The sequence below is a fragment of the Mobula hypostoma genome, chromosome 14, assembly GCF_963921235.1.
Source record: "Mobula hypostoma chromosome 14, sMobHyp1.1, whole genome shotgun sequence".
NCBI classification, from domain to species: domain Eukaryota; kingdom Metazoa; phylum Chordata; class Chondrichthyes; order Myliobatiformes; family Myliobatidae; genus Mobula; species Mobula hypostoma.
The window spans coordinates 79,523,804-79,545,479 of NC_086110.1; the positions used below are offsets into that span (position 1 = coordinate 79,523,804).

General features: G+C 43.5%; 1 protein-coding gene across 1 annotated transcript in view; it reads left to right on the forward strand.

The window, feature by feature from the left end:
- utp4 (UTP4 small subunit processome component) overlaps nucleotides 1-21,676 on the forward strand; it is a 100,853-nt gene that overhangs the window by 50,353 nt on the left and 28,824 nt on the right. The window contains exons 12-13 of the mRNA XM_063067294.1: nucleotides 10,888-10,994; nucleotides 15,104-15,199. Coding sequence (XP_062923364.1) covers nucleotides 10,888-10,994; nucleotides 15,104-15,199 — 203 coding nt within the window. The remainder of the gene's footprint in view (nucleotides 1-10,887; nucleotides 10,995-15,103; nucleotides 15,200-21,676) is intronic.

Sequence of the window (21,676 nt, forward strand, 5' to 3'; positions counted from 1 at the left end):
GGAGAAGACAGGAGGGGGAGGGATGGAGCCAAGAGATGGATGGGTGATTGGCAAAGGGGATATGAGAGGATCATGGGACAGGAGGCCAAGGGAGAAAGATGGGGGGGGGGAACTCAGAGGATGGGCAAGGGGTATAGTCAGAGGGACAGAGGGAGAAAAAGGAGAGAGAAAAAATGTGTATATAAATAAATAACGGATGGGTTACAGGGGGGAGGTGGGGCATTAGCGGAAGTTTGAGAAGTCAACGTTCATGCCATCAGGTTGGAGGCTACCCAGACAGAATATAAGATATTGTTCCTCCAACCTGAGTGTGGCTTCATCTTTACAGTAGAGGAGGCTGTGGATAGGCATATCAGAATGGGAATGGGACATGGAATTAAAATGTGTGGCCACTGGGAGATCCTGCTTTCTCTGGCGGACAGAGCGTAGGTGTTCAGCAAAATGATCTCCCAGTCTGCGCCGGGTCTCGCCAATATATAGAAGGCCACATCGGGAGCACCAGACGCAGTGTATCACCCCAGCCGACTCACAGGTGAAGTGTCGCCTCACCTGGAAGGACTGTCTGGGACCCTGAATGGTGGTAAGGGAGGAAGTGTAAGGGCATGTGTAGCACTTGTTCCGCTTGCAAGGATATGTGCCAGGAGGGAGATCGGTGGGGAGAGATGGGGGTGACAGATGGACAAGGGAGTCGCATAGGGAGCGATCCCTGTGGAAAGCAGAGGGGGGGGAGGGAAAGATGTGCATAGTGGTGGGATCCCATTGGAGGTGGCGGAAGTTACGGAGAATAATATGTTGGACCCGGAGGCTGGTGGGGTGGTAGTTGAGGACAAGGGGAACCCTATTCCTAGTGGGGTGGCGGGAGGATGGAGTGAGAGCAGATGTGCGTGAAGTGGGGGAGATGCGTTTAAGAGCAGAGTTGATGGTGGAGGAAGGGAAGCCCCTTCCTTTAAAAAAGGAGGACATCTCCCTCGTCCTGGAATTAAAAGCCTATTCCTGAGAGCATTGATCCTGAGGATCATTGATAGTTCTGCTCTCCATTTGTAAGAAATCTTCAGACATTACATTCTTGAACTGGTTCCATAATTGCTGTGGATTGTTAATTTCAGTGTTTGTTAGCAAGACAATAAACGAATCTCTCATTGCTGTGGGCATTCTTGTTGTCTCTGCTTCTTCCATAGTTTGCTGCCAATGATCATCAGCTTGCAACAATCCTCTCTCTCTGCAGATGTCTTTGAATGGTGGAAGGATATCTCCATCATGTGTTTTCTTTTTTATTAAATTTTATTTTTATTTGGATAAGGAATTCACAATTATCATGTACTTTTTTCACACATATAACCTTTTCCATTTTTTTATATGTATAAAACTACAATTATTTATGCATTCTTAAGTACACATTGAGATGATATAAAAGGAAAATAAACATTTAAATAGATAATTATGTACTGTGGTAAATCTAACCTATTAGGCTAAGTAATGAAATTAGTTGTTAAGAAAAATGGTAATAATAGTTTCCATACAACCCTTCTGGACCATTTCCACTGGTCCAAAATGTTGCATACGAGCCTATATACCAACCATTGTAGGTGTTTATATCCCAATTTGTTCGTGCGTGTTCCTGCCCGCAGACATAATTATCCAATCCCTATGTACTTATTTACTTAATTTTTTCATTTTTTTTTATCCCTTTCCCAAATCTTTCCCTTTACTTGTGTTAATTCTCTATTTTCCAAAAAAAAACAACAAACATTTAGACTAGGGGTGCTTACGTTAGCAATATTACTGTGTTGATGAGAAGAGCAATATAAATCATTAGGAGAGTCATCTAAAGTCTGCTCGCATTGGGGTTATATATTCAATCCATTTATTCCAGATTTGATAAAATGTTTCTTTTTGAGTTCTCAGGGGGTAGGTCAACTTTTCCATTTTAAATATTTCCAAGATAATTTCGTACCAATCTTCTAATGTAGGTGGTATTGGATTTAGCCATTTTCTAGTGATTGATTTCTTACTTGCCGCTAAGAGGGCCTGCAGCAACTTTATATCTTCCTTCTGTTCAAGGAACAATACATGCCCCAAATAGAGCGTCTCAAAGTTCAGAGGTATCTGGGACCTAAGTACCTTAACTAATGTTCTATGAATACCTTCCCAAAATAGACTTAATTTAGGGCAATCCCAGAAAATATGAAAATGATTTGCCTCCTTGGAGCCGCACCTTCTCCAACACATCACATTTGTATCTTTATGTTTTTCCTGATATGGGGTCTTGAAGTATCTTATAATGTTTTTCCAACAATGTTCTCTCCAAGTCAAAGAATTAGTCGAGGACCATTGAAAGCTGCAGATTTTCCCCCAAGCCTCCTCTGAAAGTACCAACCCCGCTTCTTTCTCCCACTTCTCTTTAGTATACAGTGTATTGGAGAGTGCATTATATAGGCGAGAAACTGATTTACTAGGTATTGAACTGCAAGCCGAATTCAGAATCTTGAAAAATTCTAATTCTACTGTTGATAGGTCTGTATATCTACAACTCTGGTTAACATAGTTTCGTATTTGAAGGTACCTAAAAAAGTCATTATGTTCTAGGCCATGTTTGTCCTGCAGGATTTGGAAACTTTGTAATACTCTTTTATCTATAAATGAGAGGTAGGTTGTAAGACCTTTCTTTATCCATAGCTCAAATCTTTTATCTCCTCTGTTGGGAAGGAATTCGGTATCATATGCACACCATCTAAAGAGTTTTAGCATGTTATTAATTCCACATGAATTAACCACCTTCTGCCATACTTTTAATGTAAGATTTATCCAAGCATTATTAAATTTTTCCAACTGGGCCATCAATCCTTTGTCAGCTATTGAGGCCTGAAGAGGAAAACTGTCAACTAATCCAAATTCTATTTCCTTCCATCTAGCCTTATATTCCCTATTACACCAATATAACAGAGGGGTTATCTGTGAGGCATAAAAATAATTTCTCAGGCAAGGAAGAACCATACCTCCTCTTTCCTTCCCTAACTGTAAGGTGTTATATTGAATTCTAGGTTTCCTTCCTTGCCAAATGAAGCGGGAAATCCATTTGTCCCATTCCCTGAATTGATTATCATCCACCTCCACTGGTAAAGTACGGAAAAGATATAATAACCGAGGAAGAATATTCATTTATATAGTATTTATCCTTGAATTTAAACTTAAAAAGGGGATAAGATTCCATCTATGCATATCTGCTTTTATCTCTGAGATTAGTGGCCCATAATTTACCTGTGACAGTGTTGAAAGATCCTTCGGCAGGGTTATTCCTAAATATTTTAATGATTTAGCTTCCCACTTAAGATCGTATGTATCCTGCAATTTTTTGGATGGTGTATAATTTAGGGACATAACCTGCGTTTTCTTTACATTTATTTTATAACCTGATATTTTCCCAAAGTCATCCAACAGTGTAAACAATCCTATAAATGATTTTTCTGGTTCACTCAGATAGACCAAAACATCATCTGCGAATAACGCCACTTTCTGTTCAATCCCTGCCACCTTGATACCTTTTACGATTTCGCTCTGTCTTATTAGTTGGGCAAGTGGTTCAATATATAGCGCAAAAAGGAGAGGAGAAATTGGGCATCCCTGTCTAGTGCCTCTCTCTAAAATGAAGGAGTCAGAGAGGTCCCCATTTTTCTTAATTCGGGCTGTTGGGCTGTCATATAGAGTCTGAATTACTTTAATAAACCTTTCTTGAAAGCCGAATCTTCCTAACACTCTGTATAGGAATGCCCAACTAACCGAATCAAAAGCTTTCTCAGCGTCCAATCCTACTACCATTGTCTCTGTCTCGTTCTTATTAACCTGTTCTAATATGTGCAGAGTTCTCCTTATGTTGTCCTGTGTTTGTCTTTGTTGAATAAATCCAGTCTGGTCTAAATGGATTAGGCCAGGTAAAAGCTTTTCCAATCTGCGCGCTAATATAGATGTAAATAGTTTGTAATCTAAATTAAGAACACTAATTGGCCGATAATTGCCACATTCTAGTTTATCTTTACCCTCTTTAGGAATAACTGAAATAATCGCTTCTCTCCAGGAAGGTGGAGTTTCTCCTCTCTGCAAGATCCAATTAAAGGTGTTAAGTAGTAATGGGGCTAACTGTGTCTTCAGGGACTTGTACCACTCTGAGGTAAACCCATCAGAACCCGGGGACTTTCCAGCCTTTAACCTAGAGATGGCCACGTTCAGTTCTTTGACAGTTACTGGTTCTAATAAACTTTCATTTTGTAAATCTGTAAGTTTAGGTAGATCTAAAAAATTCAATACACTGTCTATTATAGGGCTCATTGGGGGCCCGGGGTTGGGAGTACAGCTCTCGATAATACGTTTCAAAACTCTCTTGAATTTTCCCTATTGTACTCTCCACAAGCTTTGTCTTTGGATTCTTTATTTTATGAATTGTATTGTCTGCTTGTTGTTTTCGTAATTTATATGCTAATAATCTAGCTGATTTACCTCCTACTTCATAATTCTTTTGTCTCAGGTAAAGAAAATTACTTTTGAGTTTCCAACATATAAATATCATCAATTTCACTTTGCAATTTCCTAATTTCCTGTTTTCGATTTGAATTACTTTTGTTGCTATCTCCAACTTGAAGTTGTTTTAATTTTCCTTGAAGGTCTGCTAATTTTTGTGCATTGATTATTTTCATGTGAGTAGTAATGGAAATAATTTTCCCTCTCAGTACAGCTTTCAATGTATCCCATAAAATCACTGGTGATGTTTCTCCCGTGTCATTAAGGTCTAGATATTCTTTGATTTCTCCCCTTAATCTCTCCATTACTTTTGGGTTATTAAGTATATGTGAGTTTAGCCTCCATAGTGTTTTCCTCATTTTCCTTTCCAGGATTAGAGACATAGAGACTGGGCTATGATCCGACAGATCAATTGTTGCAATATTACAGTTTTTTATCCTGAGTCTATCTGTATTAGAAACATAGAAACATAGAAACATAGAAAATAGGTGCAGGAGTAGGCCATTCGGCCCTTCGAGCCTGCACCGCCATTTATTATGATCATGGCTGATCATCCAACTCAGAACCCAGCCTTCCCTCCATACCCCCTGACCCCTGTAGCCACAAGGGCCATATCTAACTTCCTTTTAAACATAGCTAATGAACTGGCCTCAACAGTTTGCTGTGGCAGAGAATTCCACAGATTCACCACTCTCTGTGTGAAGAAGTTTTTCCTAACCTCGGTCCTAAAAGGCTTCCCCTCTATCCTCAAACTGTGACCCCTCGTTCTAGACCTCCCCAACATCGGGAACAATCTTCCTGCATCTAGCCTGTCCAATCCCTTTAGGATCTTATACGTTTCAATCAGATCCCCCCTCAATCTTCTAAATTCCAACGAGTACAAGCCCAGTTCATCCAGTCTTTCTTCATATGAAAGACCTGCCATCCCAGGAATCAATCTGGTGAACCTTCTTTGTACTCCCTCTATGGCAAAGATGTCTTTCCTCAGATTAGGGGACCAAAACTGCACACAATACTCCAGGTGTGGTCTCACCAAGGCCTTGTACAACTGCAGTAGTACCTCCCTGCTCCTGTACTCGAATCCTCTCGCTATAAATGCCAGCATACCGTTCGCCTTTTTCACCGCCTGCTGTACCTGCATGCCCACTTTCAATGACTGGTGTATAATGACACCCAGGTCTCGTTGCACCTCCCCTTTTCCTAATCGGCCACCATTCAGATAATAATCTGTTTTCCTATTTTTGCCACCAAAGTGGATAACTTCACATTTATCCACATTAAATTGCATCTGCCATGAGTTTGCCCACTCACCCAACCTATCCAAGTCACCCTGCATCCTCTTAGCATCCTCCTCACTGCTAACACTGCCACCCAGCTTCGTGTCATCCGCAAACTTGGAGATGCTGCATTTAATTCCCTCATCCAAGTCATTAATATATATTGTAAACAACTGGGGTCCCAGCACTGAGCCTTGCGGTACCCCACTAGTCACCGCCTGCCATTCTGAAAAGGTCCCGTTTATTCCCACTCTTTGCTCCCTGTCTGCTAACCAATTCTCCACCCACACCAATACCTTACCCCCAATACCGTGTGCTTTAAGTTTGCACACTAATCTCCTATGTGGGACCTTGTCAAAAGCCTTTTGAAAATCCAAATATACCACATCCACTGGTTCTCCCCTATCCACTCTACTAGTTACATCCTCAAAAAATTCTATGAGATTCGTCAGACATGATTTTCCTTTCACAAATCCATGCTGACTTTGTCCGATCATTTCACCGCTTTCCAAATGTGCTGTTATCACATCCTTGATAACTGACTCCAGCAGTTTCCCCACCACCGACGTTAGGCTAACCGGCCTATAATTCCCCGGTTTCTCTCTCCCTCCTTTTTTAAAAAGTGGGGTTACATTAGCCACCCTCCAATCCTCAGGAACTAGTCCAGAATCTAACGAGTTTTGAAAAATTATCACTAATGCATCCACTATTTCTTGGGCCACTTCCTTAAGCACTCTGGGATGCAGACCATCTGGCCCTGGGGATTTATCTGCCTTCAATCCCTTCAATTTACCTAACACCACTTCCCTACTAACATGTATTTCGCTCAGTATTAAAGATAAAGAAATAGTCTATCCTTGAATAGGCTGAATGAGGGAAAGAGTAATATGTATAATCTTTACTAGTAGGGTGTAATTCCCTCCAGACATCTATAATTCCCAACTCCTCCATCAATGAATTCACTTTCCGAGTCAGAGGTTTATTCTGAGTAACTATTCTTGAAGAATCTAATATAGGATTTAATCTAATATTAAAATCCCCTCCACAAATTACTACCCCTCGAGAACTGACCATTAGGTCAAAAATGTGTCTATAAAATGACCATTCACTACCTGGAGGAGCATAAACATTCAGCAATGTTATTTCTGTACCTTCTTCCTGTGATTTTTACAAACCGTCCTTCTTTGTCTCTAGTCTCTGAAATATGTTCATAATTAAGAGTACTTGATATTAAAGTAGCTACCCCTCTTTTGTGACTCAATTTATATGATGAATAAAATACATGCTTAAAGCCCATTCTTTTTAATTTTCCATGTTCAGATTGACTCATATGTGTTTCCTGGAGGAAAGCTATTTGTGCCCTCTCTTTTTTCAATTTAGACATGATCTTATTTCTTTTAATTGGATTCAAAACCCCATTAACATTATAGGAAATTATTTTTACCAATTCAGTTTGCATTTTTCTCTAGTAGAAAAAAAGCACTCTCCTTTTCTAACCAAACAGTAAGCAATCCCTTCTCAACAGTAAACCAAGACATATAACCACACCCTAGACATTTCTGAACGTATAACATTTGAAAATTTTCCCCGACTTCCCACAGTGAGGCCTGAGCACCGACCCGCCTCAGTTCAGAGGGATAGCCTCTATCTTCACCCTGTGTTAGAGGGCCCTCAGCAGTTTGAATAATCATAGAGAATTTTCTCCTATTTATGTCTCGACCATATTGCTATCATTCAAGTTATTCCGCCTAGTTTATTTTCAGTTACCAGTTTTCATTTTACTTTTAAGTCCGATTTACTCTTTTCAGTCATTTCTCTTAATTAATCTGTATTCTCTGTACATTCGCGTCTAAATATTTGCAGCTTTTCCTTGTAGTTTGACACTCTGGTTCGAGTGGAGCGTCCTCGCCCCACTAACTGCCACGACTTCTGCCGAATCCTCTCCAGTAGCGACTCCGGTTGGGTGATAACTTTAATAGGTAGTCCCCGGTCCGCCAGGTCCAACGTTGCCTCCTCCACCGTAGCGTAAGTTTTTGTCCCTTCGTCGTAAAAGACTCTCAGCCGAGCTGGATACAGGGTCTGGAATCTGATGTTGTTTTCCTTCAGGACTGTCCGTGTTTCCGTATATTCCTTCCGTCTGGCAAGAATCCCCGGTGCGTAGTCGTGGTCTAAACTGATTTTGCAGTTGTTCCACATGAAACCTTTCTTTTGCCATGCTCTTTTAAGCACCTCTTCCTTCGTTCTGTAACTGAGAAATCTGATCAGAATCGATCTGGGCTGGGCGCCTGCCGGGGGCTGTGGTGCCAACGCGCGGTGAGCCCTTTCTATCTGTAGGTCTTTTGCAGCCGGTATATCAAGGTTCTCTCTAAGCAGCTTCTCTATGAAGGGAATCATCAATCCGGGTTTACCTTCGGTTCCTTCGGGAACTCCGTAGATCCTCACATTTTCCCTTCTCGAGCGGCCGCCTTGATCTATTAGTTTCCACTGGAGTTGGTCTTGTAGCTTCAGCATTTCTGCTATCACTTCCTCGGCGTCTTGTAGTTTCTCTTCAATTCCAACAATCCTCGCTTCGGCTTCTTCTATCCGCGAGTTAGTTTTTACTATTTCTCCTTTAATATCTTCCAGCTGTTTGCTGTTATCTTGTCGGAGCTCGCGAATCTCTCCGAGAATCAAAGACAGAGTCACCGATTCCCCCTCATTATCTCCGTCCTGGCTTGCCGTGGGGGAGCCAGGCCCGTCGCCTTGCTGCGTCTCTTTATGTTTATCAGCCTTCGGAGCGGACTTTTTATTCTTGTTCTTAGACATCATCCTTGCCCCTTTTATTAATATAGTTATGCAATATTAAGTATTTGTCTAAATTCGATTTTGGGGCAGTTTACCTTCTTTTTTGTCGAGAGACCTTTTCCTTACGCCGCCATTCCCTTGATGACCCCCCATCATGTGTTTTCAATGATTGGAAAGACACTGGTCCCTTTCTGTGATGAAGAAGTCATCTCAAATAGTAGAGGTCACCACTTTGTGGAGAAACGGTATATACTCAACCCAGAACATTTGCTACAAAAATGCCGGAGTACTCCTCAACTCTTTTCCCCATTCTCCTTCTTTCCCACCTCTTATTAGTCCATGTGTAGAATCTGGGAATATCCGCATAGTACAGGGTTCTGCAAATGCATCACGAGTGCAAAGATCCATGAATTCCGTTTAAGTGGTTCTTGATATATCATTATTCAAATGAACAGCAGCATTATCTCGAAAGAATACTTGATGCTGTTGGGGAAGGTGCACTTGAAGGCGAACAACAGCTGGTTCCCTCTCGTGAATTGGAAATCCAAGTATCAATCCGACAGCTTCAGAGGGCCTGATATATCTGCCTGTCAAATACTGTGTGATTTCGTCTTCTCTATTCGCTCTAAAAATTGCCCTGTCACTCCCCTTCATGGTATATTTGATGACGTATCTGATGGACTTGACAGATGAGCATATTTCTACATTTAGATGACAATTAAACAGCTTTAATAGTTGGGCATTATTGGGGACCACCCATTCAGAAGTTGTAGTTCGACTTTGTCGTCCTACTTGATGACCTTCGAATCTTCCCATTTGCACAGACCGTCTCCTATACGCAGGATATGAATCATCCCCACACCTTGTGTGCTCGATGAATGGCTTCGGGTACCTCTTACTGCATCTACCATTTTGCCAACACGGTGGTTTAGTGGTGCAATATGGACCATGTATCATGCGCTTCATACCAATTCATGCAGCTCTGGATCTTCATTTGGGTCTGGTATTTCTGCTTGAACGAATTTATCATAATCTTGTGGTCTTGGCTTGGATGCCTCATCGAGCCACAGCAGACAGTGGAAATGAGGCAGACCCCGCTTTTGGTATTCGACAATTACAATGTAAGCGATACATCTATCAAAGAGACCATCTGTTCCAGTGAGGTACTTCATAAACAACTTTCTCTTCAAGTCAAACAGTCTCGCGATTAAATTTGGCCAATCATTTGGTGGCTGATGCCACAAAAGATGCTGTCGGATTTCGGGCCAGTTTGGATTGCATGTCATTGTAATCAACAATGAGGCATTACCATGCTTCCGTATATACATCATGGCGTCCTGACATCGTTCCATCATGTATCTCGGTCCACTGACAAATGTTGAGGAGAGGATGATGCGCCTTCCGATGTTTCTGAAATCATCGTCGTCATTCATTGCATCAGTCAGGCCTCTGTATGTTGTTGATAGTCAGAGTACAGAGAGCAGTTTGCGCCCCTAATCTGAGAAGGGATGTGCTGACATTGGAGAGAGTTCAAAGGAGGTTCAGAAAAATTATTCCAGGATTGCAAGGCTTATCATATGAGGAGCATTTGATGGCTCTGGGACTGTACTCACTGTTATTCAGAGGTATTGGGTGGGTGTGGCTGCACTGAAACCTATCGAATGTTAAAATGCCATGATAGTGTAGATATGGAAAGGATGATTTCTAAGGTCGGGGAAGTCTTAAGACTAGACGATACAGCCTCAAAATAGAGGATGTCCATAATGGAGATGAGGAGGAACTTCTTTAGCCAGAGAATGGTGAATGTGAGGAATTCATTGCCGCAGGCAGCTGTGGAGGCCAAGTCATTGGGTATATTTAAGGCTGAGGTTGATAGATTCTTAGTCAGGACATGAAGAGATATGGGCAGAAGGCTACAGACTGGGGCTGAGAAGGAAATGGATCGGCCGTAATGAAATGGCTGAGCAGGCTTGATGGGCCAAACGGCCTAATTCTGCTCCTATATCTTATGGTCCAATAATTTCCCCACCACTGATGTCAGACTCGCTGGCCTGTAATTCTCAGGACGCCTAATGTAAAAATAAATTGATTAGAGTTGAAACAATGTGATCAAAGTATACAAACTGGCTGCTGCTACTTTTTGTAATTACGTAATTGTCCAGTGGATGGGAAAACTAGGCCTGACTTCTCAGGGGCAAAGTCCCTGTAAATTTTGTCACCCTAAGGAAAGGTGGGGTAGGGTGGGGGGCTGAGTGCCAAATTATCCTGGATGAGAGAATTTTCTCAACATGGTTTGTTCCAACCCCTGCTGTAGTTTCCCGTGAGCCCATCTGTCTTTTGGCAGTGAGTGCAGATGGGAGCTGGCTGGCGGCTGCAAGTTACAGCTGTGAAATCAACATCTACAACCTTGCAGAGTTAAAGGTAAGAGACTAGAATTTCTTGGAAAGTGCATGATGGAAAGGGGTGGAGAAAAGCAGGTGTTGGTGGGATGGGTGGGTCTGGGTAGGAGAGAAGCTGAAGATATTGGGAGCGCAACAAAAGGTGCATTACCGTGTGATGGGAGGAGTTCAGTGGGGTGAAGGGGAAATATTGGTGTGGTTCAGGAAAGAGGCTGATCTTGACCATGGACCATAGAATAGTATAGAACATAGAATAGTACAGCACATTACAGGCCTTTCGGCCCACAATGTTCTGCCGACCCTCAAACCCTGCCTCCCATATAACCCCCCACCTTAAATTCCTCCATATACCTGTCTAGTAGTCTCTTAAACTTCACGAGTGTATCTGCCTCCACCACTGACTCAGGCAGTGCATTCCACGCACAACCACTCTCTGAGTAAAAAAAACCTTTCTCTAGTAGCCCCCTTGAACTTCTCACCCCTTACCTTAAAGCCATGTCCTCTTGTATTGAGCAGTGGTGCCCTGAGGAAGAGGCGCTGGCTATCCACTCTATCTATTCCTCTTATTATCTTGTACACCTCTATCATGTCTCCTCTCATCCTCCTTCTCTCCAAAGAGTAAAGCCCTAGGTCCCCTAATCTCTGATCATAATCCATACTCTCTAAACCAGGCAGCATCCTGGTCAATCTCCTCTGTACCCTTTCCAATGCTTCCACATCCTTCTTATAGTGAGGTGACCAGAACTGGACACAGTACTCCAATTGTGGCCTAACCAGAATTTTATAGAGCTGCATCATTACCTCGCGACTCTTAAACTCTATCCCTCGACTTATGAAAGCTAACACCCCATAAGCTTTCTTAACTACCCTATCCACCTGTGAGGCAACTTTCAGGGATCTGTGGACACGTACCCCCAGATCCCTCTGCTCCTCCACACTACCAAGTATCCTGCCATTTACTTTGTACTCTGCCTTGGAGTTTGTCCTTCTATAGTGTACCATCACAGACTTCTCTGAGTTGAACTCCATCTGCCGCTTCTCAGCCCACTTCTGCATCCCATCAATGTCTCTCTGCAATCTTTGACAATCCTCTACACTATCTACAACACCACCAACCTTTGTGTCGTCTGCAAACTTGCCAACCCACCCTTCTACCCCCACATCCAGGTCGTTAATAAAAATCACGAAAAGTAGAGATCCCAGAACAGTTCCTTGTGGGACACCACTAGTCACAATCCTCCAATCTGAATGTACCCCCTCCACCATGACCGTCTTCCTTCTGCAGGCAAGCCAATTCTGAATCCACCTGGCCAAACTTCCCTGGATGCCATGCTTTTTGACTTTCTGATTAAGCCTACCGTGTGGAACCTTGTCAAATGCCTTACTAAAATCCATATAGATCACATCCACTGCACTACCCTCATCTATATGCCTGGTCACCACCTCAAAGAACTCTATCAGGCTTGTTAGACACGATCTGGCCTTCACAAAGCCATGCTGACTGTCCCTGATCAGACCATGATTCTCTAAATGCCTATAGATCCTATCTCTAAGAATCTTTTCCAACAGCTTTCCCACCACAGATGTAAGGCTCACTGGTCTATAATTACCTGGACTATCCTTACTACCTTTTTTGAACAAGGGGACAACATTCGCCTCCCTCCAATCCTCCGGTACCATTCCCGTGGACAACGAGGACATAAAGATCCTAGCCAGAGGCTCAGCAATCTCTTCTCTTGCCTCATGGAGGAGCCTGGGGAATATTCCGTCAGGCCCCGGGGACTTATCCGTCCTAATGTATTTTAACAACTCCAACACCTCCTCTCTCTTAATATCAACATGCTCCAGAACATCAACCTTATTCATATTGTCTTCACCATCATCAAGTTCCCTCTCATTGGTGAATACCGAAGAGAAGTATTCATTGAGGACCTCGCTCACTTCCACAGCCTCCAGGCACATCTTCCCACCTTTATCTCTAATTGGTCCAACCTTCACTCCTGTCATCCTTTTTTTCTTCACATAATTGAAGAATGCCTTGGGGTTTTCCTTTACCCTACTCACCAAGGCCTTCTCATGCCCCCTTCTTGCTCTTCTCAGCCCCTTCTTAAGCTTCTTTCTTGCTTCCCTATATTCCTCAATAGACCCATCTGATCCTTGCTTCCTAAACCTCATGTATGCTGCCTTCTTCCACCTGACTAGATTTTCCACCTCACTTGTCACCCATGGTTCCTTCACCCCACCAATCTTTATCTTCCTCACCGGGACAAATTTATCCCTAACATCCCACAAAATATCTCTAAACATGGACCACATGTCCATAGTACATTTCCCTGCAAAAACATCATCCCAATTCACACCCGCAAGTTCTAGCCTTATAGCCTCATAATTTGCCTTTCCCCAATTAAAAATTTTCCTGTCCTCTCTGATTCTATCCTTTTCCATGATAATGCTAAAGGCTGGGGAGCGGTGGTTACTGTCCCCCAGATGCTCACCCACTGAGAGATCTGTGACCTGACCTGGTTCATTACCTAGTACTAGATCTAGTATGACATTCCCCCTGGTCGGCCTGTCCACATACTGTGACAGGAATCCATCCTGGACACACTTAAACTCTGTCCCATCTAAACCCTTGGAACTAATCAGGTGCCAATCAATATGAGGGAAGTTAAAGTCATCCATGATAACAACCCTGTTATTTTTGCACTTTTCCAATATCTGCCTCCCAATCTGCTCCTCTGTATCTCTGCTGCTACCAGGGGGCCTATAGAATACTCCCAATAAAGTAACTGCTCCCTTCCTGTTCCTGACTTCCACCCATACTGACTTAAAAGAGGATCCTGCTGCATTACCCACCCTTTCTGTAGCTGTAATAGTATCCCTGACCAGTAATGCCACCCCTCCTCCCCTTTTCCCCCCCTCTATCCCTTTTAAAGCACTGAAATCCAGGAATATTGAGAATCCATTCCTGCCCTGGTGCCAGCCAAGTCTCTGTATGGCACAGTAACAGCCATTCAGCCCATAATGTCCATACTGATCACATCTGCTTTTCTGTAGTCTATTTGCCTTCATTCCTTATCTGTTCCTGTGTCAGTTTAAATGCCTCTTAAACATTGTTTTTTCTGTTTCCATGATTTCCCATGGCAGCTCATTACAACCACCTACTACTATGATGACTACTACTCTCTGTGAGGGGACATACAGAAAGTTTGTGAACCCTTTAGAATTTTCTCTCTTTCTGAATAAATATGACCTAAACTGTGATCAGATCTTCATACAAGTCCTAAAACTAGATTTAAAAAAAAAATCCTGATTAAATAATGACACAAACACACTATACTTGTTCATCTACTTATTGAGGAAAAATGATCCAATATTACATGTATTTGTTGGATATAGTATGAAAACCTCTGGGGATGCCTTCTGCAAAAGCTATTTGGAGTCAAGTGTTCAAATCAATGAGATGAGATTGGAGGTGTGGGTTGTGGAGGTGCCCTGCCCTATGAAAAAGATGCACAAAGTCAGGTTACTGATGGGCCTGCTGTTCTCAAGAAAGATATGTTTCCATGCATCATGCCTCGATAAAACAACTTTCAGAGGACCTTATAAGAAGGGTTGTAGAGATGCATCAAGCTGGAAAAGGCTACAAAAGCATTTCTGAAAACCTGTGTGTTCATCAATCCACATTAAGAGAAATTGTCTACAAATGGAGGAGAATCAGTATTGTTGCTGCTCTCCATAGGAGTGGGTATCCTGTAAAGAGCACAACCTGCAATGCGGAAGGAGATGTAAAAGAACCCAAGGTAACAGCAAAACACCTGCAGAAATCTCTAGAACTTGCTCAGATCTCTGTTCATGAAGAACACCACGGAGGAAACCACTGCTCTCAAGAAAAAAACATTGCTGCACGCCTCAAGTTTACAAAAGACCACCTGGATGTTCCACAACACTTCTGGGACAATGTTCTGTGGACAGATGAGACCAAAGTTCTGCCCTCTAGTCATAGTCATATATCCTAAAGCCTGGAAACAGGCCCTTCAGTGGGGGTGGTATGTCAGGGAGGATTGAGATGTTGAGATACGATGACTGAGTCCTTCTCAATGTGTTCCAAAATTTCTTCTTTCCTCACAGCATCACTGCAATGTTCCAGTCTATAACCACCTTCCCACTGCGATGGCCATCAATCCACAGACTAACAACCTGATCACTGTACACGCCGATCAGCAGGTATGGACTTTTCATCATCATCCAATCTGTGATGTTTGCTCTGGGCCTCTTGTCTGTGATTCCTGTAGAAATTGTCTGTAAACTACATTCACTGCCATTAGGTGAAGGGTGGCTGGGAAGTTGACATGGGTCAGAAAGTAGAGTAAAATTTACTTTAAACTTTGATTTGGCGGTGATTGGTCTAGAAGTAGTTGGATTTAGTATAGTGTCATTTACAGGAGTCCACATCAGATCAGTGCTCCATAGGCAGGAACATTAATGAGTACCTGCAAAGGGATTTTAGGAAGATAGGCATAAACTTAAAGGACTTCCAGGGTTGTGATCTGTGGATTACTACCTGTGCCACGTACCAGTGAGGTGAGAAATAGATACAAAATGCATTTCAACATCTGGGTAAGGAGCAAAAGGGAAGGTTTGAAGTTTTGGATCATTGGGTTCTCTTGCAGGGCAGTTGGGACCTGTACAGAGTTTGGTATTGAACATGGAACACTACAGCCCAGGAACAGGTTCTCGGCCCATAATGTTATGCCGAACCAAATAAATTATTTAGATTGCCAATTAAACTAATCCATATCCATGTCCCTTTGGGCAGTGTATTCCAGGCACCTAACACTTTGCATCTGAACTGGAGGGTAACCAATATCTTCAGCAGGAGGTTTACTAGTGCTACTTGGGCGAGTGTAAACTAGAATGGCAGAAAGATGGGAACCACAGCAGCAGGTGGTGGAGTTGTGGGCAACAAAGTTAGTTTGTTTGACAAGTAAGTCTGAAAGGAAAGACAACAAGGATAATAAACCTGGTGGGACTGATGGGCTGATGTTGTTTTATTTCAACACTTGGGTAGTAAGTGTAAGGAGGGTGAACTTAGAGCCTGGATCAGTACATGGAATTATGGTGTTGCTGTTAAAGAAAGAAGATTGCATTAAGGACAGGTCTGGTAGCTCAACATTTCTGTTTAACACATTGTGTTGAATGCAAGTTTAGCATTTATTTCAAGAGATCTAGTATATATGAAAAAGCAAGGATGCGATGCTACACACATCCTTTATTAGACATTGGCCAGTCTGTACTTTGAGTATTCCATTGATTTAGACGTGGCAGAGAAAGGGGTTAAAGGAGGAGAGGTGGCATTAGTCAGGGAAAATGTCATGGTTGTGCTCAGTCAGGACAGACTGGAGAACTTGGCTATTGAAGCGTTATGGGTGGAACTGAGGAATAAGAAAGGTATGACCATGTTAATGGAGCTATATTACAGACTACCCAACAGTCTGCATGATTTAGAGGAACAAATTTGTGGAGTGATCACAGATTTCTGCAAGAAACTATGGTCTTTATAGTAGGCAACACACACAAAAAGTGTACGGTCAAGGTTTCGGGCCGAGGCCCTTCAGCAGAGTCCCGCTGAAGCGTCTCGGACTGAAATGTCAACTGCACTCTTTTCCATTGATGCTGCCGCCTGCTGAGTTCCTCAGGTGGGGTGGTGGGGGGGGGGGTAAACTAGATTTGTCGTGGTGTGGGAACCAAAGTGAAGAGGCATAGGATGGGGCAGTTGGCACACAAGTAGAGACAGCTTGTATGGAGTTTGTGAGAGCATTTGATAGAGCAAAGATGCACTCAGCCAGATGTGTCTATTTAATGCAAGGAGTATCGTAAATTGGGTGGATGAACCTGGAGCGTGGATCAATATGTGGAACTATGACATTGTGGCCATTGCAGAGACTTTGATGTCTCAGGGGCAGGAATGGCTGCTGAGTATGCCAGGCTTTAGATGTTTCAAAGACGACAGGGGGGGAGGCAAAAGAGGTAGGAGCATGACATTGCTAATTATGAATAGTAGCACGACTGCAGAAAAGAAGAAAGTCAAGGAGGGATTATCTACTGAGTCAGTGTGGATGGAAGTCAGAAACAGGAAGGGGGCAATAACTCTACTGTATATTTTTTTATAGACCCCCCCCCCCAATAGTAACAGGGACACTGAGGAGCGGATAGGGAGGCAGATTCTGGAACGGTGCAATATTAATAGGGTTGTTGTGATGGGAGAGTTTAACTTCCCAAATATTGACTGGCATCTCCTTAGAGCAAGGGGGTTTAGATGAAGTAGAGTTTGTTGGGTGTGTTCAGGAAGGTTTCCTGACTCGATATGTAGATAAGCCAACTAGAGAAGGGGCAGTACTTGATCTGGTATTGGGAAATTAACCTGGTCAGGTGTCAGATCTCTCAGTGGGAGGTATTTTGGAGGTCGTGATCACAACTCTTTTTCTCCTTTACCATAGGGCTGGATGGGGATAGTAGACAATTTGGGGAAACATTTAATTGGAATAGGGGGAAATATGATGCTATTAGGCAGGAACTTGGGAACATAAATTGGGAGCAGATGTTCTGAGAGAAATGCACAGCAGAAATAGCATTCTGCATAGGTTTATTCCATTGAGGCAGGGAAAGGGTGGTATGATAAAAGAACCATGGTGTACAAAGGATGTAGAAAATCTACTTAAGAAAATTAAAGCTTACAAAAGGTTGAAGAAACAAGGTACTGTTAGAGCTCTAGAAAATTGCAAGGTTGCCAGCAATGAGCTTAAGAATTAAATTAGGAGAGCTAGAAGGGGCCACGAGAAGCCATTGGTGAGCAGGATTAAGGAAAATCCCAAGGCATTCTACAAGTATATGGAGAGCAAGAGGATGAGCCGTGTGAGAATAGGACCAATTAGGTGCGATAGTGGGAATGTGTGCATGGAGTTGGAGGCGGTAGCGAAAGGTACTTAAAGAATACTTTGCAAACACGAGGAAATCTGCTGATGCTGGAATTTCAAGGAACGCACATAAAAATTGCTGGTGAATGCAGCAGGCCAGGCAGCATCTATATTTTCACCATGGATGTCCAGTCCCTATATACTTCCATCCCCCACCAGGAAGGTCTCAAAGCTCTCCACTTCTTTTTGGATTCCAGACCTAGCCATTTCCCCATCTACCACCACTCTGCTCCGTCTAGCGGAATTAGTCCTTACCCTTAATAATTTCTCCTTTGGCTCTCCCACTTCCTCCAAACTAAAGGTGAAGCCTTGGGCATCCGTATGGGTCCCAGCTATGCCTGCCTTTTTGTTGGCTTTGTGGAACAATCCATGTTCCAAGCCTATACTGGTATCTGTCCCCCACTTTTCCTTCGCTACATCGATGACTGCATTGGCACTGCTTCCTGCACGCATGCAGAGCTTGTTGACTTCATTAACTCTGCCTCCAACTTTCACCCTGCCCTCAAGTTTACCTGGTCCATTTCCGACACCTCCCTCCCTTTTCTTGATCTTTCTGTCTCTTATCTCTGGAGACAGCTTATCTACTGATGTCTACTATAAGCCTATGGACTCTCACAGCTACCTGGACTATTCCTCTTCTCACCCTGTCTCTTGCAAAAATGCCATCCCCTTCTCGCAATTCCTCCATCTCCGCCACATCTGCTCTCAGGATGAGGCTTTTCATTCCAGGACGAAGGAGATGTCCTCCTTTTTTAAAGAAAGGGGCTTCCCTTCCTCCACCATCAACTCTGCTCTCAAACACATCTCTCCCATTTCACACACATCTGCTCTCATCCCATCCTCCTGCCACCCCACTAGGAATAGGGTTCCCCTTGTTCTCACCTACCACCCCACCAGCCTCTGGGTCCAACATATATTTCTCCGTAACTTCCGCCACCTCCAACAGGATCCCACCACTAAGCACGTCTTTCCCTCCCCCTCTCTCTCTGCTTTCCACAGGGATCGCTCCCTACGCGACTCCCTTGTCCATTCGTACCCCTCCCCCCCATCCCTTCCCACCGATCTCCCTCCTGGCACTTATCCTTGTAAGTGGAACAAGCGCTACACGTGCCCTTACACTTCCTCCCTTACCACCATTCAGGGCCCCACACAGTCCTTTCAGGTGAGGCGACACTTCACCTGTGAGTCGGCTAGGGTGATGTACTGCGTTCGGTGCTCCCAATGCGGCCTTCTATATATTAGCGAGAACCAACGCAGGCTGGGAGACCGTTTCGCTGAACACCTATGCTCTGTCTGCCAGAGAAAGCAGGATCTCCCATGGCCATACATTTTAATTCCATGTTCCATTCCCATTCTGATATGTCTATCCACGGCCTTCTCTCCTGTCAAGATGAAGCCACACTCAGGTTGGAGGAACAGCACCTTATATTCCGTCTGGGTAGCCTCCAACCTGATGGCATGAACATTGACTTCTCTAACTTCAGTTAAAGCCCCACCTCCCCTTCATACCCTATCCTTTATTTATTTATTTATTATTTAATTTTTCCTCTCTCCTTTTTCTCCCTCTGTCCTTCCCATTATACTCCTTGCCCATCTTCTGGGCTTCCCCCCCTCCCTTTCTTTCTCCCCAAGCCTCCCATCCCATGATCCTCTTGTATCCCTTTTGCCTATCATCTTCCCAGCTCTTAGCTCCATCCCTCCCCCTCCTATCTTCTCGTATCATTTCAGATCTCCCCCTCCCACTTTCAAATCTCCTACGATCTCTTCTTTCAGTTAGTCCTGACGAAGGGTCTTGGCCCGAAACATCGACCGTACCGCTTCCTATAGATGCTGCCTGGCCTGCTGTGTTCACCGGCAATTTTTGTGTGTGTTGCTCAAGAATACTTTGCTTCATTATTCATTGGGGGACAGGACCTTGGCAATTGTGGGGATGACTTGCAGCGAACTGAAATGCTTGAGCATATAGACATTAAGAAAGAGGATGTGCTAGAGCATTTGAAAAGTATTAAGTTAGATAAGTCACAGGGACTGGATGAGATATACCCCAAACCTCTGTGGGAAGTGAGGGAGGAGATTGCTGAGCTTCTGGTGATGATCTTTGCATCATCAATAGGGATGGGCGAAGTACCAGAGGATTGGAAGGTTGCAAATACTGTTCCTTTATTCAGAAAGGGAGTAGCAATAACCCAGGAAATTATAGCGCAGTGAGTCTTACTTCGCTGGTGGGCAAGTTGTTGGAGAAGATCCTGAGAGGCAGGATTTATGAGCATTTGGAGAGACATAATCTGATTAGCGATAGTCAGCATGGCTTTGTCAATGGCAGGTTGTACCTTATGAGCCTGATTGAATTCTTTGAGGATGTAACAAAATACATTGATGAGGGTAGAGCAGTCAGTATAGTGTTTATGGATTTCTGTAAGGCATTTCATAATGTTCCCCATGCAAGGCTCATTCAGAAAGTAAGGAGGCATGAGATCCAAGGAGACCTTGCTTTATGGATCCAGAATTGGCTTGCCCACAGAAGGCAAAGGGTGGTTGTGGATGGTTCATATTCTGCATGGAGGTCGGTGACCAGTGGTGTTCCACAGGAATCTGTTCTGGGACCCCTCCTCTTTGTGATTATTATAAATTATCTGGATGAGGAAGTAGAAGGGTGAGTTAGTAAGTTTGCTGATGATGCAAAAATTGGGGGTGTTTTGGATACTCTGGAAGGTTGTCAGGGGTTAAAGAAGGACATTGATAGGATGCAGAACTGGACTGAGAAGTGGCAGATGGAGTTCAACCCAGCTAAGTATGAAGTGGTTCATTTTGGTAGGTCCAATTTGAAAGCAGAATATAATATTCACGGTAAGATTCTCGACAGTGTGGAGGATCTGAGAGATCTTGGGATCTGTGGCCTTCATCATCTGTGAAATTGAGTTCAAGAGCCGTGAGGTTTTGTTACAGTTATATAAGACCCTGGGTAGACCCCACTTGAGTACTGTGTTCAGTTCTGGTCACCTCACTACAGGACGGATGTGGATACTATTGAGAGAGTACAGAGGAGATTTACGAGGTTGTTGCTTGGATTGGAGAGCGTGCCTGGTGAGAATAGGTTGAGTGAACTTGGCCTTTTCTCCTTGAAGCAATGGAGGATGAGAGGTGACCTGATAGAAGTGTACAAGATGATGAGAAGCATTGATTGTGTGGATAGCCGGAGGCTTTTTTCCCAGAGCTAAGATGACTAACACAAGGGGGCATAGTTTTAAGGTGCTTGGTTGCAGGTTCCAGGTGGGTGGGGGGGCGGGGGGGGATGTCAGAGGTACATTTTTCACAGAGTGGTGTCGTGCAATGAACCAGAATTGATTCGAGACCTTAAGGTAAAAGAACCCTTAGGGTCAAGTGATTATAATATGCTCGAACTCACCCTGAAATTTGGGAAGGAGAAGCTGAAGTTAGATGTATCAATATTACAGTGGAGTAAAGGGACTTACAGAGGCATGAGAGATGGGGAAAATCTGCAGGTGAGCTGGCCAGAATTGATTAGAAAAGAACACTGGCGGGGATGATGGCAGAGCAGCAAAAGCTGAAATTTCTGGAAACAATTCTGAAGGTACGGGATATATACATTCCAAAGAGGAAGAAGTGTTCTGAAGGCAAGAGGACACAACCATGGTTAACAAGAGAAGCCAAAGGCAACATAAAAGCCAAAGAGAGATCAGAATCAGGTTTATAATCACTGGCATGT